Source organism: Lipotes vexillifer, unplaced genomic scaffold, assembly GCF_000442215.2.
Source record: "Lipotes vexillifer unplaced genomic scaffold, Lipotes_vexillifer_v1.1 scaffold545, whole genome shotgun sequence".
NCBI lineage: Eukaryota > Metazoa > Chordata > Mammalia > Artiodactyla > Lipotidae > Lipotes > Lipotes vexillifer.
In genome coordinates, this window is record NW_006779129.1 from 310302 (window position 1) to 332745 (window position 22444).

Consider the following 22444-nt stretch of genomic DNA (forward strand, 5'->3'; position numbering starts at 1 on the left):
CTCAACCACCAGTTTTCAGCTCATTCTAGCAAACACCTGCCCCTGCCCTGCTGCACACAAGTTAGGGGTACTCCCAGTTCAAGTACACACACGAGAGGAGGCCCCAAGGAGAGGAGGCCCCAAGGAGAGGAGGCCCCAAGGAGACCCACATGCAGGCAATCAAGAGGCACAGGGAGGCCATGCACCCTCAACACCCAGGTCCGCACCCGCCCCTGCAGCTCACAGGGCCTCAAGCAGCAGACAAGACACCATTTCTGTGACACCTTCAGCCCTGCCCTCCTCACCCCACATTCAGAAAGGAGGGAAAGGACAAAGACCAACAAGCAGGTGGATCTGACAGCAGGTGAAGGGATATTACGGCTTAAGTGTCCAAAGATACCTGTCAGGGGGGCTGATGCACAGCCACACCCGAGGAACCCACACTTGTCGCTACCACACCGAGCACCAATACTGACCCCTGTCTTCAAACAGTTCACCCCAAATTTCTCAAAATCAAGGGATGAAGAAAAATCTTTAATTAGAAGTGAAACCACAAAAATATACGCCCCTTTTGTAAGATAAAATAAAACCCCCTTTCCCCACTTTTGATAGGCAAAAACAGACCTAAGGCCACTTTTAGTAAATTACGCTAGCAATAACCAGAAGATAAGCAAAACGTGAAAACACAGAGCCGAGCAGATCTACCTGGGGGACTCCTGCGCCATCAGGGGTGTCGCTGCACGGCGTGTTCTTGCCAACGTCCCGGCCTCCCAGGAGTCCGCCGGCCTCGGCCGCAGCTACCGGACTCTCCTCCTGGTCAGGCGCATGGACAGCCGCGCCCTCCCTCTTCGCCGGCGTTTTCTTCGAATGCGCACAGTCACCTTTTGTTTTTCTCTGTCGGAAGTGAGCAAGCTGCGCAAAAACGTAGAGAGGTAGTAGAGACAAAGGTAAGTGAGGAAAAAGTAACAGAACCACAAAGACAGCAAGCTTGTGGGGAACATGAGGCTCTGGGGCTGGCTCAGTCCACACGGCCACACCTGGCCAGACTCACATCAACCAGGCCCCGTCCCAGAAACACCACCTCCATTAACATCTACGATACTGGGAGTTAAAGCTCAGAATGACACCCGAAGAATCTAACATTAAGGACTGTTAATGATGCCTCCAGACAAAGGAAAGCAATAAGGCTGACAGGCAGAAGAGCTGTCCCAGCCCCTGACAGTTTACAGAAAAATTCAAAAATTAAAAAGTACATCTATTTTAAAAACTGACAGCTTAATCAAGGCATGTTTAAGGTTTAAAACTATATAGAAAAGCTAAATTCTCCCTTTTTGCCCCATTTTCCCCCAATCAGGGAAATACATAGCCTAGCCAAAACTTCCTTGCCATAGATTCTGAGACAAGGTACAGAAATAGCAAAAAATTAATTAAGCCAGGTCAATCTAACATCCTCCTTTATGGAATCAGATGTTCTATTTTTCATGACGCAGCTCACCAAAGCACCAGGGACCTCCGCAGAATGTCCCCATCAGAAGGCACACCTGGCTCTGTTCAGTCCCACAAATCTGAGGGTTTAGACTGTTCACACACCATCTCCCACTAACACCTTATTCAAAAGGTAGGATAGCTAATGTCAGCTTTTCACAGGAGGACAAGGTCCTTCAAATGACCACTCCGGTCACAAAAGCAAATGCATCTAACAAATGTTTGTATAAATGATAACAGAAGTGCACAATATCATGGACATAGAAAAATCACAAAAGGCAATTTAAGTGAGAGAAACCGTCTCTCAAGAACAGACACTGCCTTCAAAACCAGTCCCAGATTCGTTTATTTTGTGCCCAACTCCATCAAATCTAACCGTCTGTGAGATCCCTTCCTGCATCACAGACCCAGTCTCTGGCCTGTGGTCAGCCAACAAGAAGCATCTGTTTCTTCTCCCAAGGTGAAATCTTCTCATCACCATTAATGCTCCTTCAAGCAACATTTAGGCACATTTACAAAGCATGGTGAGCTCAGGGAAAACGGTGAGCATTAAATTCTGACTCGCTTCCAATCTCCTTCCTATGTGCCAGGCACATGCAAAGGGGAAAAAACACTACAGCCTCACTCTTCAAACCCCAGTCAGAAGTCTGACCTGCACAGGAAGCCTAAGGAGGCCGCTCTGTCCTCTGCCTGTCACCACCTCACACCACTCACCATGTGTTCTGAGTGTTCCCTTCAGTGCAGTGGCCCTGTGGTTTCCTCAAGGGAAGGAACTAGCAAGAAAATGAACACCCCTGCTGGCTGATCCATGTGAAATTCCCAATGTCTGACCACGTCTGACCTCAAACAGCAACCTCATAGGGCTCTGCCTAATAGTCGCGGGCACTGCACAGCGGCTCCCCCGACACCCGGATTGGGGTGGGCCAGGGCGGCACAGCACATGCGCCCAGGCTGTCTCTAGGGCCCGCGTCTGGTCGGTAAACGGCTCAATCGCCACAACACGCCCAGAACAGTGAGTACCGGACGGTGCCTACGTGGATGACAAAGGCCCACTCCGGGACCGCACAGAGTTCCTGGGGGCATCCGCAGCGCAGGGACGTGACACCTCCCAGGAGGCTCCGTCCGGGCGTCTGGAGCTCCCAGGCCCGGCGCGGGGGTCGGCCCCGGCAGAGGCCCTCCGCCCTCACCTGCCCAGGACCGTCCACCTGGGCCCCAAGCAGCAAGGAGGCGGCACAGGCGTTTCAGGAGCCCTGACACCAGGGCGTGGGTCGGTGGGAGGCATTCCACAGGGTGAACAAGTCCCGTGCTCGCGACCACTCTGAACTTCTATAGCAAAAAGAACTTCAGAATTCCATGTAAAACGATCTCTGCACGTCGTTTTAATCGGATGGAAGCTGAGCTGAGCCCTAGGGGGAGCACCCGTGTCGCCCAACTGCAGGGAGTCCCGGCCTCCAAGCCCTCCAGGAATCCGGGCGAGGACTGGGAGACGCGCAGGTGCCAGTAGGTGTGCACAAGAGCGCAGGTGTGGTGACAGCGCCCGTCCCCACACCTCGGGCTCCGGGAGCGGGCGGCCGTCAGGGTCGCCGCGTCCGGAGGACACCACAGTCTCTCAATGAAGCCGCCTCGCCAGCTCCTCTGGCAGTTCCCCAGGGGTGGTCGGGGCTGTGGTGGTTGTGGCGGGGTGGCGCCTGGCCCGAGCGCGGACGGCGGAGGGCGGCTCGCGCCTTGTGGCAGGAGGCGCACTGCGGGGCGGGCATCGCGGTGACCGGGCGAGGCGGGAGGGTCGGCTTCTCCTGGGTGGGGGGGGGGGGGGGGGGGGGTGCCAGGGGGAGGGGCGGGGCTGAGACGCCCGCCTCCCACGGCCCCGCCCCTGCCCGGCGCAAGCGCAGCCCCGCCAGTCCCGGCGTGCCCCGCGCCCGACCTCTCCGCGAAGCGCCGCGCGCGCCCCCGGCCGCTGATTGGCTGTGGCTACGGCGGGGGCGGGCCCAAGCAGAGGGCGGCGGATTCAAGATGGCGGCGGCCAAGGGGCGGATTCCAGCCCAGTCGGCGGAAAGGGCAAGAGGGCGGCGGTAGCGGTCCCCTCCTGGCCGCGTCCGCTCCTGGCAGGGGGCGGTGGCAGGCACCGGAGCCCGCCCTGTGGAGCCCACGCCGGGACAGCGAGGGGAGGAGGCGCTGCCGTTTACCTTCGCTCTCCCGGCCTCCACTTTTCTGCGCCGCTGCTCTTGCTCATCTTCTTCCATCTTACTCCGGGGTTCTTCGCAGGTCGCTGGGAGGTGAAGGGGCCGATGCGCTGCCGCCTTCGCTCTATTTACACTCTCTCCCCATCGCCTGGGCTCACCCTCCCCCCACGACAACTGTCACGCAGACGTGGGCCCGCCCCGCGTTCGGCCCCGCCCCGGGGCGTGCACCCCCGGCCCGCGGCCAATCAGGGGCCGCGGTCCTGCCTTCGCGCACGCGCGTTCAGGGCGGTGCCCTCAAGGGGGCGTGGCCCGGCGGAGTTCCGCCCTTGCGTCCGTTCCTCCGATTGGAGCATAGACGCTCCCGCCTCTTTGGGCAGGACCATTGAGCGGGGCGCGGCAAGCCTTGGCGCTCTCTGTGGTTGGTCGGTTTGAAGGACCCCGCGCACGTGGGTCGTCGGGCCCGGCTGGGACTGGCGCGGAGGCCGGTTCGCGTTCCCGCGAGGTTGAGGCCGCCCTGGGGGGAGTCTGCGCCGGTGTCCAGTTCAGTCAAGTTCGCGAGGCCCCGGGGACAGCCCAGGAGGCCGGGCCCCACTGCATGCGTGCGCCAGCTCAGGGCTGCCCCTAAAATCGCTCCGGGTTGTGGCCGTGCCCGGGGGTGGCAGGACCCAAACTTTCGTCTCCAGGGGTCCTTTCGGCGACCGGGATGCTGGCCCTGTTCGTGTCAGGATCGCAGACAGCCAGCAAAATCACTTGATTCCGTTCCTAGGAGTCCCTCCTTTGGGTCCCGCCGGCGCCTGGACCCACAGAACCAGAGTGCCGGGGGCGGCCAGAGTTGGTCAGTGGGAATCGGGGCCGGCACCCCCAACCCACGGAGCCCAGAGCTACAGGGACAAGAAGCCACCGGCGGTGCTGACCCTCCTGGACCCATGGATTCTTCCCACTGGGGACACAGTGCCATATCGAGGGCTCTGGTTTAATGCGTCTGCCCCCAGCTTGCACAGTCATGAGTCCACTCTGGCACATCTGCCATAAAGCAGTGCCCTGCGTCAAAGAGTGTTAGCAGGGACCCCACGCAGTGGGAAACTCTGAGAGAGGGTCAGGCTGAGGCCCTGCGGGCAAGAAAGGCAAACCCACACCCGGAATACAAGTGTATTCCTGCTAGGACAACCCCTGGAACCCCAGCGTGGAAGGGGCTCCATAGGGCCAACTTGCCAAGGGGCCTGTAAGGATGTAATTTTAAATGATACAGTAATTGTGCACAGTTCTAGATTACCAGAGGGAGAGAGCTGTTTCAGTGAAAGGCAAAAAAGTCTCTTCTCACATGGAAAAGTTTTAAGGCCTTAAAACATTTGGGTAAATCAATCCAGATATATTGTAAATGGTTATTAAAAAGGAATGTGCTGGACTTCCTGTTCAATTTTCTGTGAAGCTAAAATTGCTGAAAGAGATAGTCTGTTAAAAAATTTTTTAAAAAGAAAGGGAATGTGATGTGGGTTATGAATTCATGGTCCGTGTGGGAATTGGAGTCTCATGAAATCATTGTTCCTTAGCTTCAGACTCCACTTAAGCCTGTTTGTCCAGATGAGGAAGCAAGGCGAGGTTTCTCTAGCCCACAGTTTTGATTAACAATCAAATGCTGCTGCAGTTATCAAGCTCATTGGAAGCTGATAAGCTCTGACTAACTGACACTGATCCAAAGCGTGTTGCTGGCACCTCTTGTTACTGTAGCGTAAATGTGCCTGGGTGAGCGTTCCATCGCGGAGGGTGGGGTGGGGGGATACTCTCACCAACCGGTGATGGTTACCTAAATGGCGGGGGGGCGGGGGTCACAAACTCAGGAAGAAACACAGGAAACCCCTAAGCAGCTGTGCCTCCGTTTCCCTGTGTGAGAAGTGAAAACACCCACAAACTTGCCCCCGCATCGGATCTGGCCGGGGTAGAGCTGGGTAGGATGACAGCGCTGCAAGTGGCAACTGGAGAAAAGGTGGCATATCAAGCCGCACTGGTGCGGGTTAACTGTGCAGGGGTGTCCAGCAAACACACTGTGGGTTTCTGTGTTTCCTTCACTCCTGTGCCTTCAGTGCAGTAGGGTCTGTGTGCGGGCCGTGTGCCCCCTGTCTGCTCTCTGAGACTGAGTGGCAGTAACTATGCTCCTCCACGAACGTGCTGTAGTGACTTTACTGACACAAGCTCACCTTTCAACCTGTGTGAACTTGTGAGTCTAAGCAACCGCAACTTACACAAATCTTCAGGGAGCCCTGGAAATTCAACCACCTCCTGTGTCAGACCATAGCCCTCTGTGTGGTGAGTGATGCTTCCAGTCTTGGCTCACAGACATGAGGCGGTGGCCTCATAAGACCAGGGGTCGGCAGGCAGCACTAGCAGACCACAGGATCGGATTTCCCAGGAGTAGTCAGAGGCTCAGACCTACGCCTGAATCTCTCGACCTTTACATGTTGCAGTACAGCTAAAACTTTGTGCGGGGGCATGTGTTCGCCCACACTGCTTTGGCCAGTGGTTTTCAAACTGTGTTCCGAGGAACCCCAGAATCATTTCCATGGCTATTCTAAATATTCTGTAAATGTTGGATCTGACTCTTAACTTATTTTTAACAATTAAACAGCTGTCCAAATATGTAGATACTCACCTTCAAGGAGGGAAACACAACCCCCCACTCCTTATGTATGGGCTGTGCATAGCCACTTCCTCCTGAAGAGGACAGTGTGGAAAGGGAGAGAAAAATAGTAGCTGTGCAGTGGTGAAAACTGATAGACACACCTCCACGAGGTAACTAAGGTCAACATCCACAGTGTAGGTCGTGTTGACGGCACACACCGTGGATGGGACGTGATGAGAAGGGCCTTTTGCCTCTGTGGTCTTCCTCCCCAAAACCCATAACCCCAGTCCAGTTGTGAGAAATCATCAAACAAATCCCAATAGTAGAGGGACACCCTACAAAATGCCAGATACAGTAGGTATTGATACAATATAAAACAAAATACAATACTACTACTCAAAACTGCCCTTCGAAGCATTGAAGCATCATTTAGAAAAGTCTTCCCTTGATGGGCACACCCCCTCCCCTCCCATCACACCCCCTCCCCATGCCAGCCCTGTGGACATGCCCTCTGCCGGGCAGGTGGGTCACCCACCGATGGTCCACCTCCCAGGTGCCCCTGCCTCTCAGGCACTAGGAACCCCTGCCCCTCTGGGCATGGGTCCCGGCTGGGCAGTCCCCCTGCTGGAATCACATCCACCCTGAGGGTTGGTGCCTCAGGGTGGCCCCACGTCCTCTGAGGTGCCAGCTGGGTGCCTGTGGGGTGAGCCCACCTCGAGCTCCCACCCAGAAGCCCCCAGGCACCTCGTTGGCCAGCTCCCTGGTGCCACGCAGAGTTTCCTGAAGTCTGCAGGGAGGTGGTGGTCGCACCCTGTCTTCCAGTGTGCTGGCCTTTACTCCCCTCTGGCTGGGAGGATCCCTAGGAAAGGCCAGGGGCTTGCTGGCCTCCTGGAGGCCATAACGGACTGAGGGCAGGGGTGGCAGGCCCCTGTGGTGCGTGGAGGATGGATGCCATGCCCCTCCCCCACCCCATCCTCTGGGCTCTGTCCTCCCTGCCAGGGCTGCTGCCCACTTTTTCCTTCCCAGGGAGGCCCGCCTGGCCACACCTGGGGATCAGCAGTGTTTACTGGTAACCCCTGCATGGGGACAGGCGAGGCCTGGAAAGGACTCTCAGTGGAAACCTGGCAACCAGGCCTCACCATGTCTGTGGCTCCTAGCAACCACCATGCGCTGCCCGACACTGTGCGTCCAGGGCGTGTGCCCCGCCACACACACGCTCTTCTCTGGCCGTAGAGGCCAGAAGGCAAACTGAGCCCAGAGTGGGATTCCTTCAGTGACCCCAGGGTTGGGCTGCTTCTCTCTGGCTGAGCAGTTCTTCCAGAGGGAACTGAGACGGGGAGGGGGTGGGCCCGTGGCGTCCCCTCCTGTGGCCCCGGGATGCTGGACTCCTCGGTGGCAGATCAGTTGACCCGGCTAACCCTGAAACTCTTGGAGAAGGTAAGACAGCTGGGCACTCGTGTTTTTAACAGCTTGTTACAGAAGCACGGCTTTGAAAGGTAAGATTATACCTGTAATGAGCCCACTTCCAAAGCAAAACCCTTTTCAGCGGTTTTAGCCTCGCAGTGAAGAGCTGTGGTTCCTTGGTTTTTCTTCCTTGTGTTTGTACAGAACCAAGTAGGTTCTCCTGGCAGTTTCTGCAGCCAGGAGGCAGGCCCGCACCCACAGGCTGGAGCACCGCCAGGGCGCCCTGATTCTCCCCCTCGGGGCCTCCCAGCTTCCGAGCTTCAGGGCGCGGCGTCTCGGCCGGGCCTGGGGTGGCGGCCGGTGGACGCCCTCAGGCCGGCCCCTTTCTCCTCCTCCGAGGGTCTGCGGGGTTCTCACGGCTCCCCCCACCTCACCTGCCTGCTCTGTCCCTCTGCCCCCGATGGCTGCCCAGAGCAGCAGCAGGGCTCACCCCAGAACTGGCCCCGACGGTAGCTGCGCAGCCCAGGGCTCAGTGGGGCAGTCAGGGGGTCAGGACACAGAGCCGGCCTGGGCAGGCTCTTCAGACAGCCTCCTGCAGGGGCCTGTGGGTTTCAAGGTGGAGCGTGTGTGCATCGTATGGAGAGTGTGGCCTCAGGGTCCCACCTGGCTCCCTGCCCCACAGCTCCCCTCACACGCTTCCTGCTCCCAGCCCGTCTGTCTGGGCGCTGGTGCCCGGCCCGGCCCCCCACACCGAGCCCGCGCCTGGAGCACGGTCCTTGCCCTGCTCTCTTCTCCTCACAGAAGCTGAAGCAAGAGCGCGAGGATGTGGACGTGGATTCTGAGGACCCCCAGCTCACGCCCGGTAAGAGCCCCGGGCTGCCTGAAGCTGCGTAGGCCCCGGAGCAACCTACACACACACACACACACACACACACACACACACACACACACCTTCATATCGTATCACATCCAGCCTGCATACCCAGGAGGGCACGTTCATCATTCCTGTTTCACACTTGAGCGCTAGAGGCACAGAGAGGTTAGATAAGCAGCCCAGGCTGCCCAGCTTGGATCGCAAGTGGCCACACCTGCATCAGACCATGTTGCCCTGAGCTTGCTGCGCGGTGTGGGTGTGGAGGGCCTACCCGTGTCGGCCTGCGCATCCTCGGGCGCCCAGACCAGACAGCCCGTCATCCCCAGCCTGGCTGGCGGTCAGATGCTCAGGCCACAGGACCCAGGGCAAGGACTGCTTTCCCTGGCAACGGGCTCCGGGCTCAGGGACATCTCGGCGAGGTGCTGGGGAGACACTGCTTGGTCTTTACTACGTGGCATAGCCCCTTGGGCTGCGGGGGTTCCGGGCAGCTCCCAAGTGCAGCAGACAGAGCCCAGGGCCCAAATCCAGATAGAAAAAAAATCCCAAACCAGGTCACATGACCAAGGACAAGCACAGAACATGGAACAGTACAAATGGGCCAGGGAAGTGGGGACTCCTGGAGGGGGAGTGGGGACCCCAGAGGACAGGCAGCCTGGGCATCGCCAGCTCTAGGGGGAGGCGGCAGGCCTGGGGGGAGGGGGCAGGCCCGTGCACCCAGAGGAAAGGAGCTCAGGGACCACCAGAGGTGTGGTGTCCAGGACACTGCAGGAACCGTTCCCTGAGGCTCCGTGGAACACGCCAGCCTCCAGGCTGCTTGGGGCTCCGGGGTGGCTCCAGGTGCCGGGAGGCTGGGCTCTCAGCCCCATCCCATGAGGGCCTCCTTCCTCTCACCGCGCCCCGTGGAGCCCATGGGACTTCCCGGCAAAGGTGCAGGAGCAACGTGGTGCTCAGGCCCCAGGGGAAATCCTCACTCTGCAACTTCCAGCTCCTGTCCAGGAGTAAGATAGAACCCCCCCTGAGAGACTGAACTCCCCGCATGCCCCCCACCATTGCCCACGTAATCCCCACAGGGCAGCCCCCCGAGCTCCGTACCCAGGCACCTCCCTCCTTCTCTGGGACAGGCGTGCAGGTCCCGGGGTGGGAGCTGCCGGGGTCTGCAGTGCTGAGCCCTGAAGCACGCGCTTCCCTCCAGGAAATGAGGACGGGCCAGAGGCCGCCCTGCGGAGCGCTCTGAGGATGAGGAAGGACCTCCTGCAGAGACTCTGGGTAGGCCACGTGGCCACAGGGAGCCTTGGCCCGAGCTCTCTGCAGCTGAGACTGCGGCCTGAGCTCAGAGCAAACACAGGCCAGTGGAGGTGGGGGCCCTTCTGGAACCCGTGCTGGTTCTGTTGTTTGCGATTTGGGGGCGGACAGCTGATGGGCCGTGAGCAGCTGAGGGGCGTCACTCCCCGATCACGGACTCCAGGGAGAAAGGAGAACTCGCCTGTTTCCCGTAGGCTGGGCTCTCGCAGGGGGCTGTTAGCTGAAAAAAACTTTTCTGGTTGCACATGATCAGAGGTGGAAGTGCCGTGTGAAGGGTCCGGTTCCCCCGGAAGTGGGATTCCAAGATGACCAGGGCTTCATCCAAACCAGAGGCACCAGCAGCAGGGAATGACCATGGGAAGGGGTGCGTTCGGGTCCAAACGATAGTTGTGATAAACTCACTGCTTTGTAGTGAAGTCGACCTGGAAGCATGCTGGAGAGACAGAATATCCTCTGTAGGCTGGAAAAAGTCGTTCGGGGTCAATTTCTCCTGTGTGCACCATGCAAGGGCCTTCAGGCTTTGCCTCCAGGGCCTGGCTCCAACTCCGACCCAGCTGCGCCCTGGGCCTACCATCTGATCATGCGCCCGGGTGGGGTGGGAGGGAGCCTGGTGCACGGGGGTGGCAGGTGGTCCTGGGGCCGCTCCCCCACGGAGGGGCCACACACCTGTGAGCTGGCGCTGGCGTGCCAGGCGGGGTGAGGGCCTGGGACACGCCAGCCCACTCCGGGTGTCACAGCTCCCTGCCTCCAAGCACGGGCTCTGCTTTGGCGTTGCAGGAACAGCACCTCCTGGAAGAGGTCTCCCGGGCCCGCGCCTGGAGGGGGCTGGACGGAGGAGCCCGTGGGTCAGTGCTGCCCCCAGAGGTGCCCCCCGTGGGTGTCCACCCCCCTGTCTCCCCGGCCCCACCCACCCCGGCCCCACCGCAGATCACCCAACACCCGGTAAGTCTTCCTCGCGGTGAATCTCAGGGGCAGAACCAATGCAGGGAGGGTGCCAGAGACCTCTCACCTAAGCAGGGATGGCGGGGTCTCCACACCTTCGTCTCTCACCTCTTTCAGTACCTTAGGGAAGTGCGCGGAAGGGGCCGTGGGCTAAGCGGCGGCCGTGGCTGCATTCTGTGTCTGGCTCTATCGGGGCTAATGTGTGTCATCAGGCCTCACAGGTGCCCTGAGAACTGGCTGGGGGTAGGGGGTGCTTATCTCATTACAGGTGAGAGGCTGGGGTCCCAGCTCCGTCCCACGTCCTAACCTTTGCGCTAGGAGCAGAAGTATTCGGGGCTTTCAGTATCAGGAGGGCCTGAATTTGGGGGAGAAGTGTGTCAGCTCCTTTCCCAAGCTTCATATGACTGGGGAAGCTTATCCCCTAGTCTCCAGGGCAGAATTGTAAAAGGTGGAAGACTGTTCCACTTCTGAGAGCCTCACGCCTACATTCAGCGTCCTGGGTTACAAGGCATGGAAAGCAACTCCGACTTTCTTAAGCAAAAGGGATTGTATCCGGGGCAGCTGGATGCCCAGAGGAAGGAAGGGTGGCAGCTGGTGCCTGGCGGGCTGCGACCTCGGGGGTTGAGTGCATGAGGAGAAGATAAGGCAGGAGGTGGGCGGGGCCAAGTTGAGAAGGTTCTGGATCGGCTGGCCAGGGAGGTTGGTGGTGCCCACAGGCTGGGTCCGTGACCTGGAGGGCGTTTATCCTCTGGGAGGGGACCTGGCAGCCCACGTGGAGGGAACAGAGAGGGAAGGAAGGGGCATGCCAGCAGAGCCCCCAGAGTCCCCTTTGCCCCAGGAATGGTGGGGTGAGGGTGTAGGTTCAGGAGGCTCCCCCAGTCCCATTGGATGCTCATACTTACTGCAGTTCTTCAGGCCCAGTCATGCTTGGGTGTTTCAGTCTCAGCCCCAATGACACCACGAGAGCAAGCAGGGGCCTTGGTGGCTAGGATGAATGTCCCAGAGACTCTGGGGTAGGAGGTCCCCTCTGCCATGAGATCACCACCGCTGTGACTGCCCGCTGGTCTGTGCAGGGCAGGGGGTGGCCTGCAGGAGGTGGCCAACCGTGGCTGCAGGCCAAAGCTGGCTGCCACCTGTGTCACTACGACCTGTGAACCGGGAGGGGTGGTACACTTTTAAATGTTTGGGAAAGAATCAGGGGAAGAATGATAGTTTGTGACACATGAAAATGATATGAAACACACATCTCAGGGTTCATAAGTGCTTACATGTCTGGGGCTGCTTTCCAGCTCCAAAGGCAGAGGTGAGCAGTTACAACTAAAGCCATGTGGCCACAAAGCGGGAACAATATATTGTCCAGCCCTTTACAGGAAGTTTGCCAACCCTGGTCTATGCCATCCTCTCTGTGAACTGAGAGAGAAGGGACAGGGCAGGGCCTTGTGCATCCAGAAGAGGATTAAAGTAGAAATCAACACCTGGTGTGCACCCAGAATTTTTGTGCATTTATTATTTTAACTCAGGAGGGAAGCCAGAGGGTACTTCCATGCCAAGATCCTTGGATGCCTCTATTAAAGCAGAATTAATGGAAGCAGGGATGAGCTTAGTCCACTAAAGCCAGGAAATGTGGGAAACATGAAAAACGCCACGTCTTACTCAGCTTGGGCTCCATTACAAAATACCACAGTCTGCGCCCTTAAATATCAGACGTTTACCTTCTCACAGTCTGGAGGCTGGACGTCCCAGAGGAAGGTGCCAGCCAATGCAGTTCCTGTGAGCGTGCTCTCCTGGCTGGTGGGTGGCCGCCTTCTCACTGTATCCTCACGGGGCAGACAGCATCTGGTGTCTCTTTCTCTTCTTACAAGGACACCAGCCCTATCAGACTAGAGCCCCACTCTTACGACCTCCTTCCCTTTATCACCTCTTCATAGGCCTCATCTCCAAATGTAGTCACTTTGGAGGTTAGGGCTTCAACATATGAATTTGAGAAGGGACAAACATTCAGTCCATAGCATTCCAAGTCCTACGTGATACCCAGACTCAAATATTTATCTATTCAGCGATCTGTTTAACCTCTAGGGTTTCTCATTTAAAGTACCCCATGGATGGCTGGTGGATGGATGGGTGTATTTTTTTTTTTTTTTTAATTTTTGGCTGTGTTGGGTCTTCGTTTCTGTGCGAGGGCTTTCTCCAGTTGTGGCAAGTGGGGGCCACTCTTCACTGCGGTACGCGGGCCTCTCACTGTCGCGGCCTCTCTTGTTGCGGAGCACAGGCTCCAGACGCGCAGGCTCAGTAGTTGCAGCTCACGGGCCTAGTTGCTCCGCGGCATGTGGGATCTTCCCAGACCAGGGCTCGAACCCGTGTCCCCTGCATTGGCAGGCGGATTCTCAACCACTGCACCACCAGGGAAGCCCCTGGATGGGTGTATGGATGGATGGATGGATGGATGGTGGATGGATGGATGGATGGATGGATGGATGGGTGGATGGATGGGTGGGTGGATGGATGGATGGATGGATGGATGGGTGGATGGATGGGTGGGTGGATGGTGGGTGGATGTTGGATGGATGGATTGATGGGTGGATGGTGGGTGGATGGGTGGTGGGTGGTTCTGTAGGTCACTATTCCCGGGGCGTATTCAGGTAATGGGTCGTCTGGCTCTTCTAGGCACCCCTACCTCCCGCCACCATCATCCAGCAGCTGCCTCAGCAGCCAATCATCGCACAGATCCCCCCTCCCCAGGCCTTCCCAACTCAGCAGTCAGGAAGCGTCAAGGAAGGTAAGTGTTCATAACAAATGTTGTCATGGGTTTATGCAATTCTCTGCTGAAAAAATAGTTTTGTAAGCAGGGTAATCTTTTAGGGCCAGCTTTTGACTACTCAACTGAAGCTATGTATTTACCAACATGAAAATAATTTCACTTTGAAAAATCCTTACTGATGGATATAGCTGAGGGAAGAAGCCTGGACTCAGATTTGAAGGAACTGTGTTCCAGACCAACTCATGCAGTGATTAGCTTCAAAAAACCCTTGGTTAAACTGCCTTTTCTCTTTAAGTAACTTTTAAATATGAATTGTAGAACAGCTCTATTGAGGTGACATAGAATAAATTGCACACTGTTAAAGTGTACAATTTTGACACCTGTACACACCTGTGAACCCATCACTAAATCAAGGCAGTGAACATGGCATCACCTTAGGCACCTTTTCCCGCCGTCCTACCTGCTTTGTCACTCTGCATCAGTTTGCGTCTCCTAGATTTTGTATGAGTGGAATCACACAGTGTGCACTCTTTTCTGTGTGGCTTCTTTCACTCAGTGGCACTGTTTTCAGACTCATCGCTCTTATTGGGCGTAGCAAACCATGGCTCCTTGAAATTGCCCAGTGACCTTACATTGTGTGGATGGACTGGTTTGTTATCCTTTCACCTGTCGATGAACACTTGGGTCGTTTCTAGTTTTGGTTATCACCACAAAAGCTCCATGGACACTCACGTCTGAGTCTGGATGTACATTTTTATTTCTCCTGGGTAAATATCTAGGACTGGGACGGCTGAATCATGGCAGGTGTGTGCTTAAAACTGCCATGTGTGAGAGGTCCAGTTCCTCGACACCCTTGCCTGCATGTGGTGCGGTCAGCCGTGTTAGCAGGGGTGGTAGTCGGTCACTGGGGTTGTAGTTTGTGTTTCCCTGATGATGGGAGGTATTAAGAGTCCGAGGCAGACTTGTGTGTAGAATCACCTGATGAGTGTTCTCAACTCTGTCCCCGGGACTGTAGCACCCCCGTGTATGTGCTACATGTCAGGCCTGGTCCATGGCGGCCTGCAGCTCCCCAGGGGGACCGTTCTCACCGTGACACACACGAAGGTGGCCTGGAGGTGCAGAGAGGACAGCCCGCTGGTCTCTCCTCACCACCCTCCTTGGTTTTTCCAGATGAAATTTAGTGACTGTCAGGCTCTAGAGGTGAACCCAGCATACCCTGTGCGTGTGTGTGCGTGTGTGTGTGTGTGCGCGCACATGCGCGCGCAAGTGTCTGTGTGCCTTTAAAAAGTGCATTTAATTATTATTATTTTTTTATTTTTTATTTTTTGCGGTACGTGGGCCTCTCACTGCTGGGGCCCCTCCCGTTGCGGAGCACAGGCTCCGGACGCGCAGGCTCAGCGGCCATGGCTCACAGGCCCAGCCGCTCCGCGGCATGTGGGACCTTCCCGGACCTGGGCACGAACCCGTGTCCCCTGCATCGGCAGGCGGACTCTCAACTGCTTAGCCACCAGGGAAGCCCAAAAGTGCATTTAAAATCACTGGTAAAAATGAAACAGTCAGTAAGTAGCTAGTTATTCAGAAAAGTAAAGTCACGTTCCTTACCCCACTCCTTATACCAAAACAAATTCCAACTGGATCAAATATTTGAATGTAAAAATAGGGACTCTCAAAAGTACTACAATAACCCCTTTGGAGAGCTGCTGGGCTGCTTCCTGTGAAGCAGACACGCGGCTTCTGGAGCTCCACTCCACCCCACTCCCTGCGACTGTTCTCCACATCAGTTCTACCTTTTCGGAAAACTTCACAGAAAAGACACTGGTGTGACGTCATACGGCAAATACGTTTGAATTAACTCACCCTTTATTGTATCTCAGACCATCCTCCTGGAATCCCTTCCTGTCATCTGGGAACAGGTCTTTTACAAGGTCCTGCAGGACAGGCTTTTGAAGCTGCCTCAGTGTTCACTTTCCTTTTATTTCCCCTTGTTCTTAAACACTAGTTTTGCTGGATATTCAAGTGTAGGTTGACAGTTATTTTCTCCCAACACTTTCTAAGGACCCCTGTGATGACATGGGGACCACCCAGATAATCCAAGATAATCTCCCTATCTGAAGATCCTTTTTAAAAAAAGTTAATTTAAAAAATTGTGGTGAAAAACACGTAACATAAAGTTGACCATCGTAACCATGTTTAAGTCGTGCTAACTGTATTCAATATTGTTGTGCAACAGATCTTTAGAATTTTCCGTCGTGTAAAACTGAAACTCTGTCCCCAGTGAACAGCTTCCCATCCCCCTCCCCCAGCCCCTTGCGCCCACCAGTCTGTGTTCCACCTTCTTGATTTTGACTGGGCTACACGCCTCATAAGAGCGGAATCACACAGTGTCTGTCTTTGTGTATCTGGCTTATGTCACCGAGCATAATGTCCTCAAGGTTCATCCATGTTGTAGCCTGTGTCAGAGCATCCTGCCTTTTTAAGGCTGAGTAATATCCCACTGTGTGGCTGGACCCCATTTTACTTATCCCTTCGTCTGTGGGTGGAGACTCCGGTCGCTTCCATCCCATCTCAAGATTCTTAACTTCGTCACATTTGCAGGTCCCTTTCACTGTGTAACGGAACACATTCGCAGGCTCTGGGATCAGGATGTGGGCATCGCTGGGGCCATTCTTTAGCCACCACGCTCTTCAGTCCCTCAGACTGTGGGCCCATTTGGGGGGTTGGGCATTCCGTTTCTGTGCAGCTGGGCTGTGGCCGCAGTGCGTCTCTGCATGCCTTCTGGTGAATGGACGTGCTCGTGTCTGTGGGGCACACGCCCGGGGATGGGATGGCTGCTTAGGAAATCCTGCCAGACAGTTTTCCAAAGTGCCTGTACCCATGTGCACCCCACGGGAGGGGAGGAGGATTTCGGTTGCCCACAGCAACTTACCAACACTCGATGTTTTCAGAATTCTTCATTTTCACCAATCTGGTGGGCAGCTCATGGTAGCTTATTCTGGTTTTAATTTGCGCCTCACCTTTTCATATATTTTTGGCCATTTGAATATGCTTTTTTGTGAAGTTCCCATTCAAGTATTTTGCCCATTTTTCTTTCAGGTTTTCTGCCTCTTTTATTGATTTCTAGAAATTCTTTATGTATTCTAAAAATGGGTCATTTTGACATATGTATTGCAAACAGCAAGTTCTTTTTGTGGCCCTTCCACTCTCTTCACGGTGTCTCTGGATAAAAAGTTCTTAATTTCAGTGAAGTTCACTTTTTCAGGCTTTACTCTTTACGGCTGCTACCTTTTGTGTCCTGTTTAATAAGTCTTTACCTGTCAAGGTCAGGAAGAGGTTCTTCTGTATTTTCTTCTGCGGCTCTGTTTGCCTTTCACGTTTAGATGTACGATCCACCTGCAATGGATTTTTGTGTGTTGTGAATTAGGGATCAATGCTATTATTTTTGCCATGGATACCCTGCCCTTTATTTGACCCCCTGCCCTTTACTGAAGACTGCCCACTGCGCTGACGTGTGCCCTGGTGGTCAGGCTGTAGATGTCGGTGCATTTCTCTGCCCCCACATCTGCCGACTGATCTTTTCATGCTCGATTTTACTCGGGGGGGGGACCCTGCGGGGCTGATGGGGAGGGTTCCCTCTCAGAGGGCTCACTGTGGGCGGGGCTGCCCCAGGCCCAGACCCACGTGGGTCTCCTCAAGGGCCTTTGGCCCCCTGTGGGGCTGCCAGACTCAGCTTCTGCACTAGCAGTCTGGCTCTGGCCCCCTCCCCAGAGCCCCCCGGCCCTGTGCCGACATCTGTGCCAGTCAGGGCTCGGCAGAAAAACAGAACCAGCAGGGTGTGTAATACAGCGAGAAAGACGTGCTTTAAGGAATTGGCCCATGTGATTGTGGAGGCTTGGCAGGTCCACACCTGCAGGGAGGTCCGGGAGAGCGGCCTGAGGGGGAGGCTGTCTGCTGCAACCCCAGCCCCAGAGCGCCTGCGGGAGCCCCAGCCCAGGCCTGGAGGCCACATCTGCTTGGCTGCGAGTGTTAGTGGTCCTTAGAGGCTCTCTTTCCTTTGGTGAGGCCAACAGAGCCTGGAGGGCTGCCTAATTTCCAGGGCCTAGTTGCTGTGGAAAGAAGCAACATTTATGTCCCACACTGACCAAAATTAGCATTTCCTAGTGTCCCGAGTTGGTGAATATATTAGCTTCCTGGGGTGGCTGCGACAAAGCGCCACAGGCCGGTGGCCTAAAATGACAGGACTGTGTCTGCTCCCAGTCTGGAGGCTGAGGTCCAAACTCAAGGTGCGGCAGGTCCCGGGGAGGGTCCTTCCTGCCCCTCCAGCTCCTGGGGCTCTGGGCGCCCCTCCAGCCTCTGCCTGCTGCCTCTGTGTCTTGCCTCCTCTTCTGTCTCAGAGCTCCGTCTGCCTCTCGCTCAGGAAGACACTGGCCTTGGGTTTAGGGCTCCCCTGGCTGATTTCATCTTAAGATCGTTATCATACCTGCAAAGACCTTTTTTCCAAATCAGACCACATTCAGAGGTCCTGGGGATTAGCATGTGGATACCGTCGGGGCCACCACGCAGCCCAGCGGACGGACGAGAGGAATCCAGTAGCAAGAGGGCTCCACCATCAGTAGGGCTCAAAAGGACGCATCTGAGCACACGGCCCGGGACCCGCAGACCCATAGGCCTCCACGCGTGCTCGTGGAGCTCTGAGTCTGCCTCACCTGAGCTCCGTTCCAGGAGCGGCCCGGTCACCGGCAGCCGTCCGTGCGTGACCCAGCCCTCCGTGCCCTCCCTCAGACATGGTGGAGATGATGCTGATGCAGAGCGCACAGATGCACCAGATCCTCATGCAGAACCTGATGCTCAGAGCCCTGCCCCCATTGGCACTCGCGCCCGCCCCCCTGCGCCTCCCCCCACAGGTAGGCTCCACACCCAAACCAAGACCAGAGGACCTGGTGGCTCTTGCTCCAGAAATCCATACACCTCTGTAGCTCTGAAAAACACATTTCTGGCTCCGGCTCTGTGCTCCACTTGAAGCTCCCCAGCGCCCCCCAGTCCCACCCAGATGAGGAACGGGTTGCGCAGTTCAGGGCCCAGACAGCGGCCCCTTTGAGCCAGATGAGCTCTGCTGGAGCCTGCCCCCCACCCTCCTGCCCTCCTGGACCCCTGCCCACCGCTGCTCTGACCCTGACCCCATCCTGAGTCAGGAACCACGTGGAGGGGAGGGGAGCCCAGGAGCAGCCGGGGGCCCGCTGAAACGCCCTGGTGTGTGTCATGCTGAGGAGCCGCAGTGGGCTCGCCCCACCGTCCTGCGAGCCAAGAGGCAGAAGCCGCCCTCTGTGTACCACCATCACCACTATGCGCCCCCAGCCCCGCTGCAGGTCAGCCCCCCTCCTGGCTCCCCGGAGGGTTACTCCACGTGGCCCCCGGTGGTCTCCGCCACTGCCCTCCCTCCTGCTGCCAGCTTCCTGCCCACCGTGTGGCATGTGGCTGGTCCCTCAGTGGCCGCCCTTGGCACGTAAGTCTGGGCTGGGCTTCGGGCCAGCCTCCTGCGCCTGTGGGATGGGAGGACCCCAGGGCCTGGGTCGGCACTCCTCACCCTCTGTCAGGCCTGTAGCTGCAGCAGGAGCCTGGGGAGGCCTTGCCAGCTCCCGAGGGAGGGGGTGGGGTGGGGGGAGGTAACCCTGGCAGCCTCAGTCCTAGTTGCCACGGCTGGGTGTGGACCCCATGCCCTCCTCCCAGGGGAGCTGCCCGAGGCTTGGGTCATTTGTCCAGCCCAGCAGGGGAGGGCCCAGTATAAGCCCGGCTGTGAGGGGCCCCACCGAGCCCTGGCGGCGAGACCCACCTGAGCGTGGTATCTGTGAGCCCGACCAGGGCAGCAGCTGCATCCAGAGACACCCTCCTTCCTCTAGGGCTACGTCCGACGGCATCCTGCCCACACAGGCTCCAGGCCTGTGACCCCACGGCGGGCTCGGGTAAGCGGCAGGGCCTCGTGCTCCCCCAGGGGGTGGGCAGCCGTGGCCCTGGATGCGGGGTGGTGAGGGTCACGAGGAGACACGGCTCAGGAACCAGGACAGGAAAGGTCGACTGATGTAGCCACGCGAAGCTTGAACCTTCCTGGGGGAAAACGCCACGAGCAGAGTGACACTCGTGGTGCCCGGTGGCCCAGGGGAGAGGCTCCGCCTCCTCACAGGAAGGGAGCAGCCGCAGGACATGTGCCTGGTGTGTCTGTGTGGGGGCAGAGCTGCAGGCCGGTTCACTCACGTAGCTTGTCCTCCTGAAGCCAAGCACCGGAGGCTGGGCCGAGGCAGGGCTGTCTTCCATCTGCCTCTGTCTGGATTCTCCCCACGGGAAGAGTTACCTTTACTCCACTCTCTGCTCCTCTTTTATTTTTTTCTGGTGGAATTATGCTTCCTGGCTACTTTAATATAATTTTCTCACAAATGCCATTTTCAAGTATTATGCATGTTTTCATTGGCCCCTTTTGGGATCAATCGTCTCTTTCCCCAAGTTCCACACGAGCAGGAGCCCTGCCCCGGCCTTGCATCTTTGGACCCTCGCAGTTGCCAGAAGGCTCGTCAGAGGAAGTGAGGTGACCTTGGAATTGCCCTTTGGCTGCACGTAGGCTCCCCCTGGGCTGACCTCGCCCCGTGCAGCTGCCCAGCAAGGAGAGGGCCGGGGCCTGGGTGCCTGAGTGCAGCTCGTCTCGACAGACGCCGGTGTCTTGTTAAATGTGCAGTTAAACGTCTGAGCTGATTTCTTTACTTTCATGTTGATGTTTTCTTTCTTTCTTTCTCCCCCAGCACTGCGGCCTGCGGTGGGGGGGTGGGGGGGCACCAGGGAATTCCCATTCAGTTTGACATTTTCTAACATGGCTTTTCCCTTTGGTTTTATTTCTCAACGTAATTATTAATTCAATAGAGGGGAGAGATTTGACAGAAGTTCACCATGTTTGGATGGTCTGGTAAATTGGAAAAACTCAGTTTTGTTTACCTCCCAAGTCAGGAAAGCCCCGCCTTCCCTCCTGTGTCTTTCTCACCTGAGTCTCCTTTACTTTCACACAGAACATTTCACTTCCGTCACCAAATGTGTGGGTTTCCCCACATCAAGCAGTGCTCTGTGACCCCCACATGGGTGTCCTACAGTTCAGTCCAGTTCTGACACCACCCACTGGGAGATGGTGTCGGATCCCACAGGTTAAGGGCTCAGTCACAAATCCAGGCTGCCACCTGTGTCCCCGTGGAGTGGGGTGCGTCACCCTCCTGGTATGTGGCTGTGTCTGCCGACCCAGCCCGCCCCGAGCCTTATGCTGTGGGGGCTGCACGGAGGCCTGATCCACGGGCACCTCCATCTCTAGTCCCCTCCCTACTCTGGAGAATGGGCATGGGGCGGCGCTGTAAGCTCCAAGGTTCTCATCCTGGCTCCGTCTTCCTGGCGACCAGCCTCCACCCAGGAGCCGCCCAGAGTCACCTCATTAGGACAAAAGGGGCTCCTGGTGCTCCTGTCACTTGGGAATTTACGAGGAGCCCCACGTCAGGAGCCAGGGGCAGATACCAACATACGTGTTTCCTACGACCGCGTACCTGGCCTTGCTGGGTCAACCGGGATGAGGGAAACATGTTCCTGAGTCCGGGACAGTCCGGTGCCGGGAGACCACCACTGGGGGGGCCTGCAGGAGGGGCGGCCACTGCTGAGGAGGCCCGGGGAGAAAGCACCCCGAGCCATGACAACCTGGGGAACCTGAAGAGGTCTGAGCACGCCCTGGGAGTGAGGGTGGGGCTGCTAGGGAGGCGGGTTCTGGGGTCCGGGTGCCGGGAGTACAGTGGTGGCATGGCGTGGTACCGCAGCATAAGACAACATGTCTATCTGGTTTTGTCCTGGTTCCTGGCACAGAGCTCGTAACACCTTTGTGATTCCTGCGACTGTGCTAACGAGGTGACTCGGGCGCCAGAGAGATTCAGGATGGGGCTGGTGGCAGGAGAAGCCAGCCCTGATGAGATATTGGAACTCAGGCCCCACCCCCAACCTCAGGGAGGGGAGAGGGGCTGGAGGCTGAGCCAGTCACCAGAGGCCAGCGATTTAATCAAGCCCTGCCACCCTAACAGAGCCTCCACAAAACCCCTAGAAGATGGGGCTGGTGAACACATCTGGGGGGTGCACCCCAGCTCCACGGGGACATAAGCTCCCAGATGTCACCCTATGGATGCCTCCATCTGGCTGTCCATCTGTGTCCCTTGTAAGAAACCAGTGTCTCCCTGAGTTCTGTGGGCCATTCTAGCAAATTACTGAACCAGAGGCGGGGGCCATGGGAAGCCCTGACTTCTGATGGTGTTGGACAGTGGGTCCCCTGGTCTAGAGTGGGGGGTAGTCTTGTGGGCCTGAGCCCTCCGCTTGTGGGGGCTGCACTGGCTCCTGGCACTTAGTGGCAAGTGTTGTGAGAAAACTTCCTTTGACCAGCTGTGCCTGGCACCCTGGCGGGGCTGCTGGCGGGGGTCCCCTCAGCAAGATGTTGAGGACACGAAGTGAGAGGCACTGCACGTGCTCAGCGGCCTGTGGACCTGGCACGGCACCTCCAGGGCGTCACGGCCTTGGGAGCTGAATCTAGAACACACCTAGGACAGTAAAGGGCTGGGGATGCCGGTGACACCCAGAGCAGAAGCCCTGCTCTGGCAATGCTGGGTTTGCAGGAAGCTCTGGAACATGTGACAGCACATGCCCGGGCAGGGTGGGCAGGAACGACCAGCGGAATGAAATAGAACCAAGAGGCCGCGCCACCGGCAAACGGCACGGCTGCTGACAGCCCGTGAGGTGGCCTTCTCTGATTCAGGTCAGAAGGACACTTGCTTGTGTTCTGTACTAAAATTCAAGGCATGTTTTCAACCATATATAAAAACACCCCAGGATTAATAAGAAAAAAGAAA

The 22444-nt window shown here is 56.9% G+C and overlaps 2 protein-coding genes across 2 annotated transcripts in view; one reads left to right on the forward strand and one right to left on the reverse strand.

The window, feature by feature from the left end:
• Nucleotides 1-3704, reverse strand: part of PCNT (pericentrin) — a 100314-nt gene extending 96610 nt beyond the window's left edge. The window contains exons 1-2 of the mRNA XM_007452502.1: nucleotides 3648-3704; nucleotides 685-891 (exon numbers count right to left, since the gene is read on the reverse strand). Of these exons, the coding sequence (XP_007452564.1) occupies nucleotides 685-891; nucleotides 3648-3704 (264 nt within the window). The remainder of the gene's footprint in view (nucleotides 1-684; nucleotides 892-3647) is intronic.
• Nucleotides 3705-7615: 3911 nt separating this feature from the next.
• Nucleotides 7616-19045, forward strand: CUNH21orf58 (chromosome unknown C21orf58 homolog). Its single transcript, XM_007452503.1, has 7 exons — nucleotides 7616-7698; nucleotides 8467-8527; nucleotides 9732-9805; nucleotides 10619-10783; nucleotides 13448-13559; nucleotides 18321-18442; nucleotides 18806-19045. Exons 1-7 carry the CDS (start codon nucleotides 7639-7641, stop codon nucleotides 19043-19045), a joined length of 834 nt encoding a protein of 277 aa, XP_007452565.1. The 5' UTR covers nucleotides 7616-7638.
• The last annotated feature ends 3399 nt before the right edge of the window (nucleotides 19046-22444 follow it).

What these genes read in the sequence shown, in the direction of transcription:
- CUNH21orf58 (XM_007452503.1), top strand. Translation starts at nt 7,639, where the DNA reads ATGCTGGACTCCTCGGTGGCAGATCAGTTGACCCGGCTAACCCTGAAA. An exon ending in ACCTCCTGCAGAGACTCTGG is followed by an intron (nt 9,806 to 10,618) that starts GTAGGCCACGTG and finishes TTGGCGTTGCAG; the next exon opens with GAACAGCACCTCCTGGAAGA. An exon ending in CGCAGATCACCCAACACCCG is followed by an intron (nt 10,784 to 13,447) that starts GTAAGTCTTCCT and finishes TGGCTCTTCTAG; the next exon opens with GCACCCCTACCTCCCGCCAC.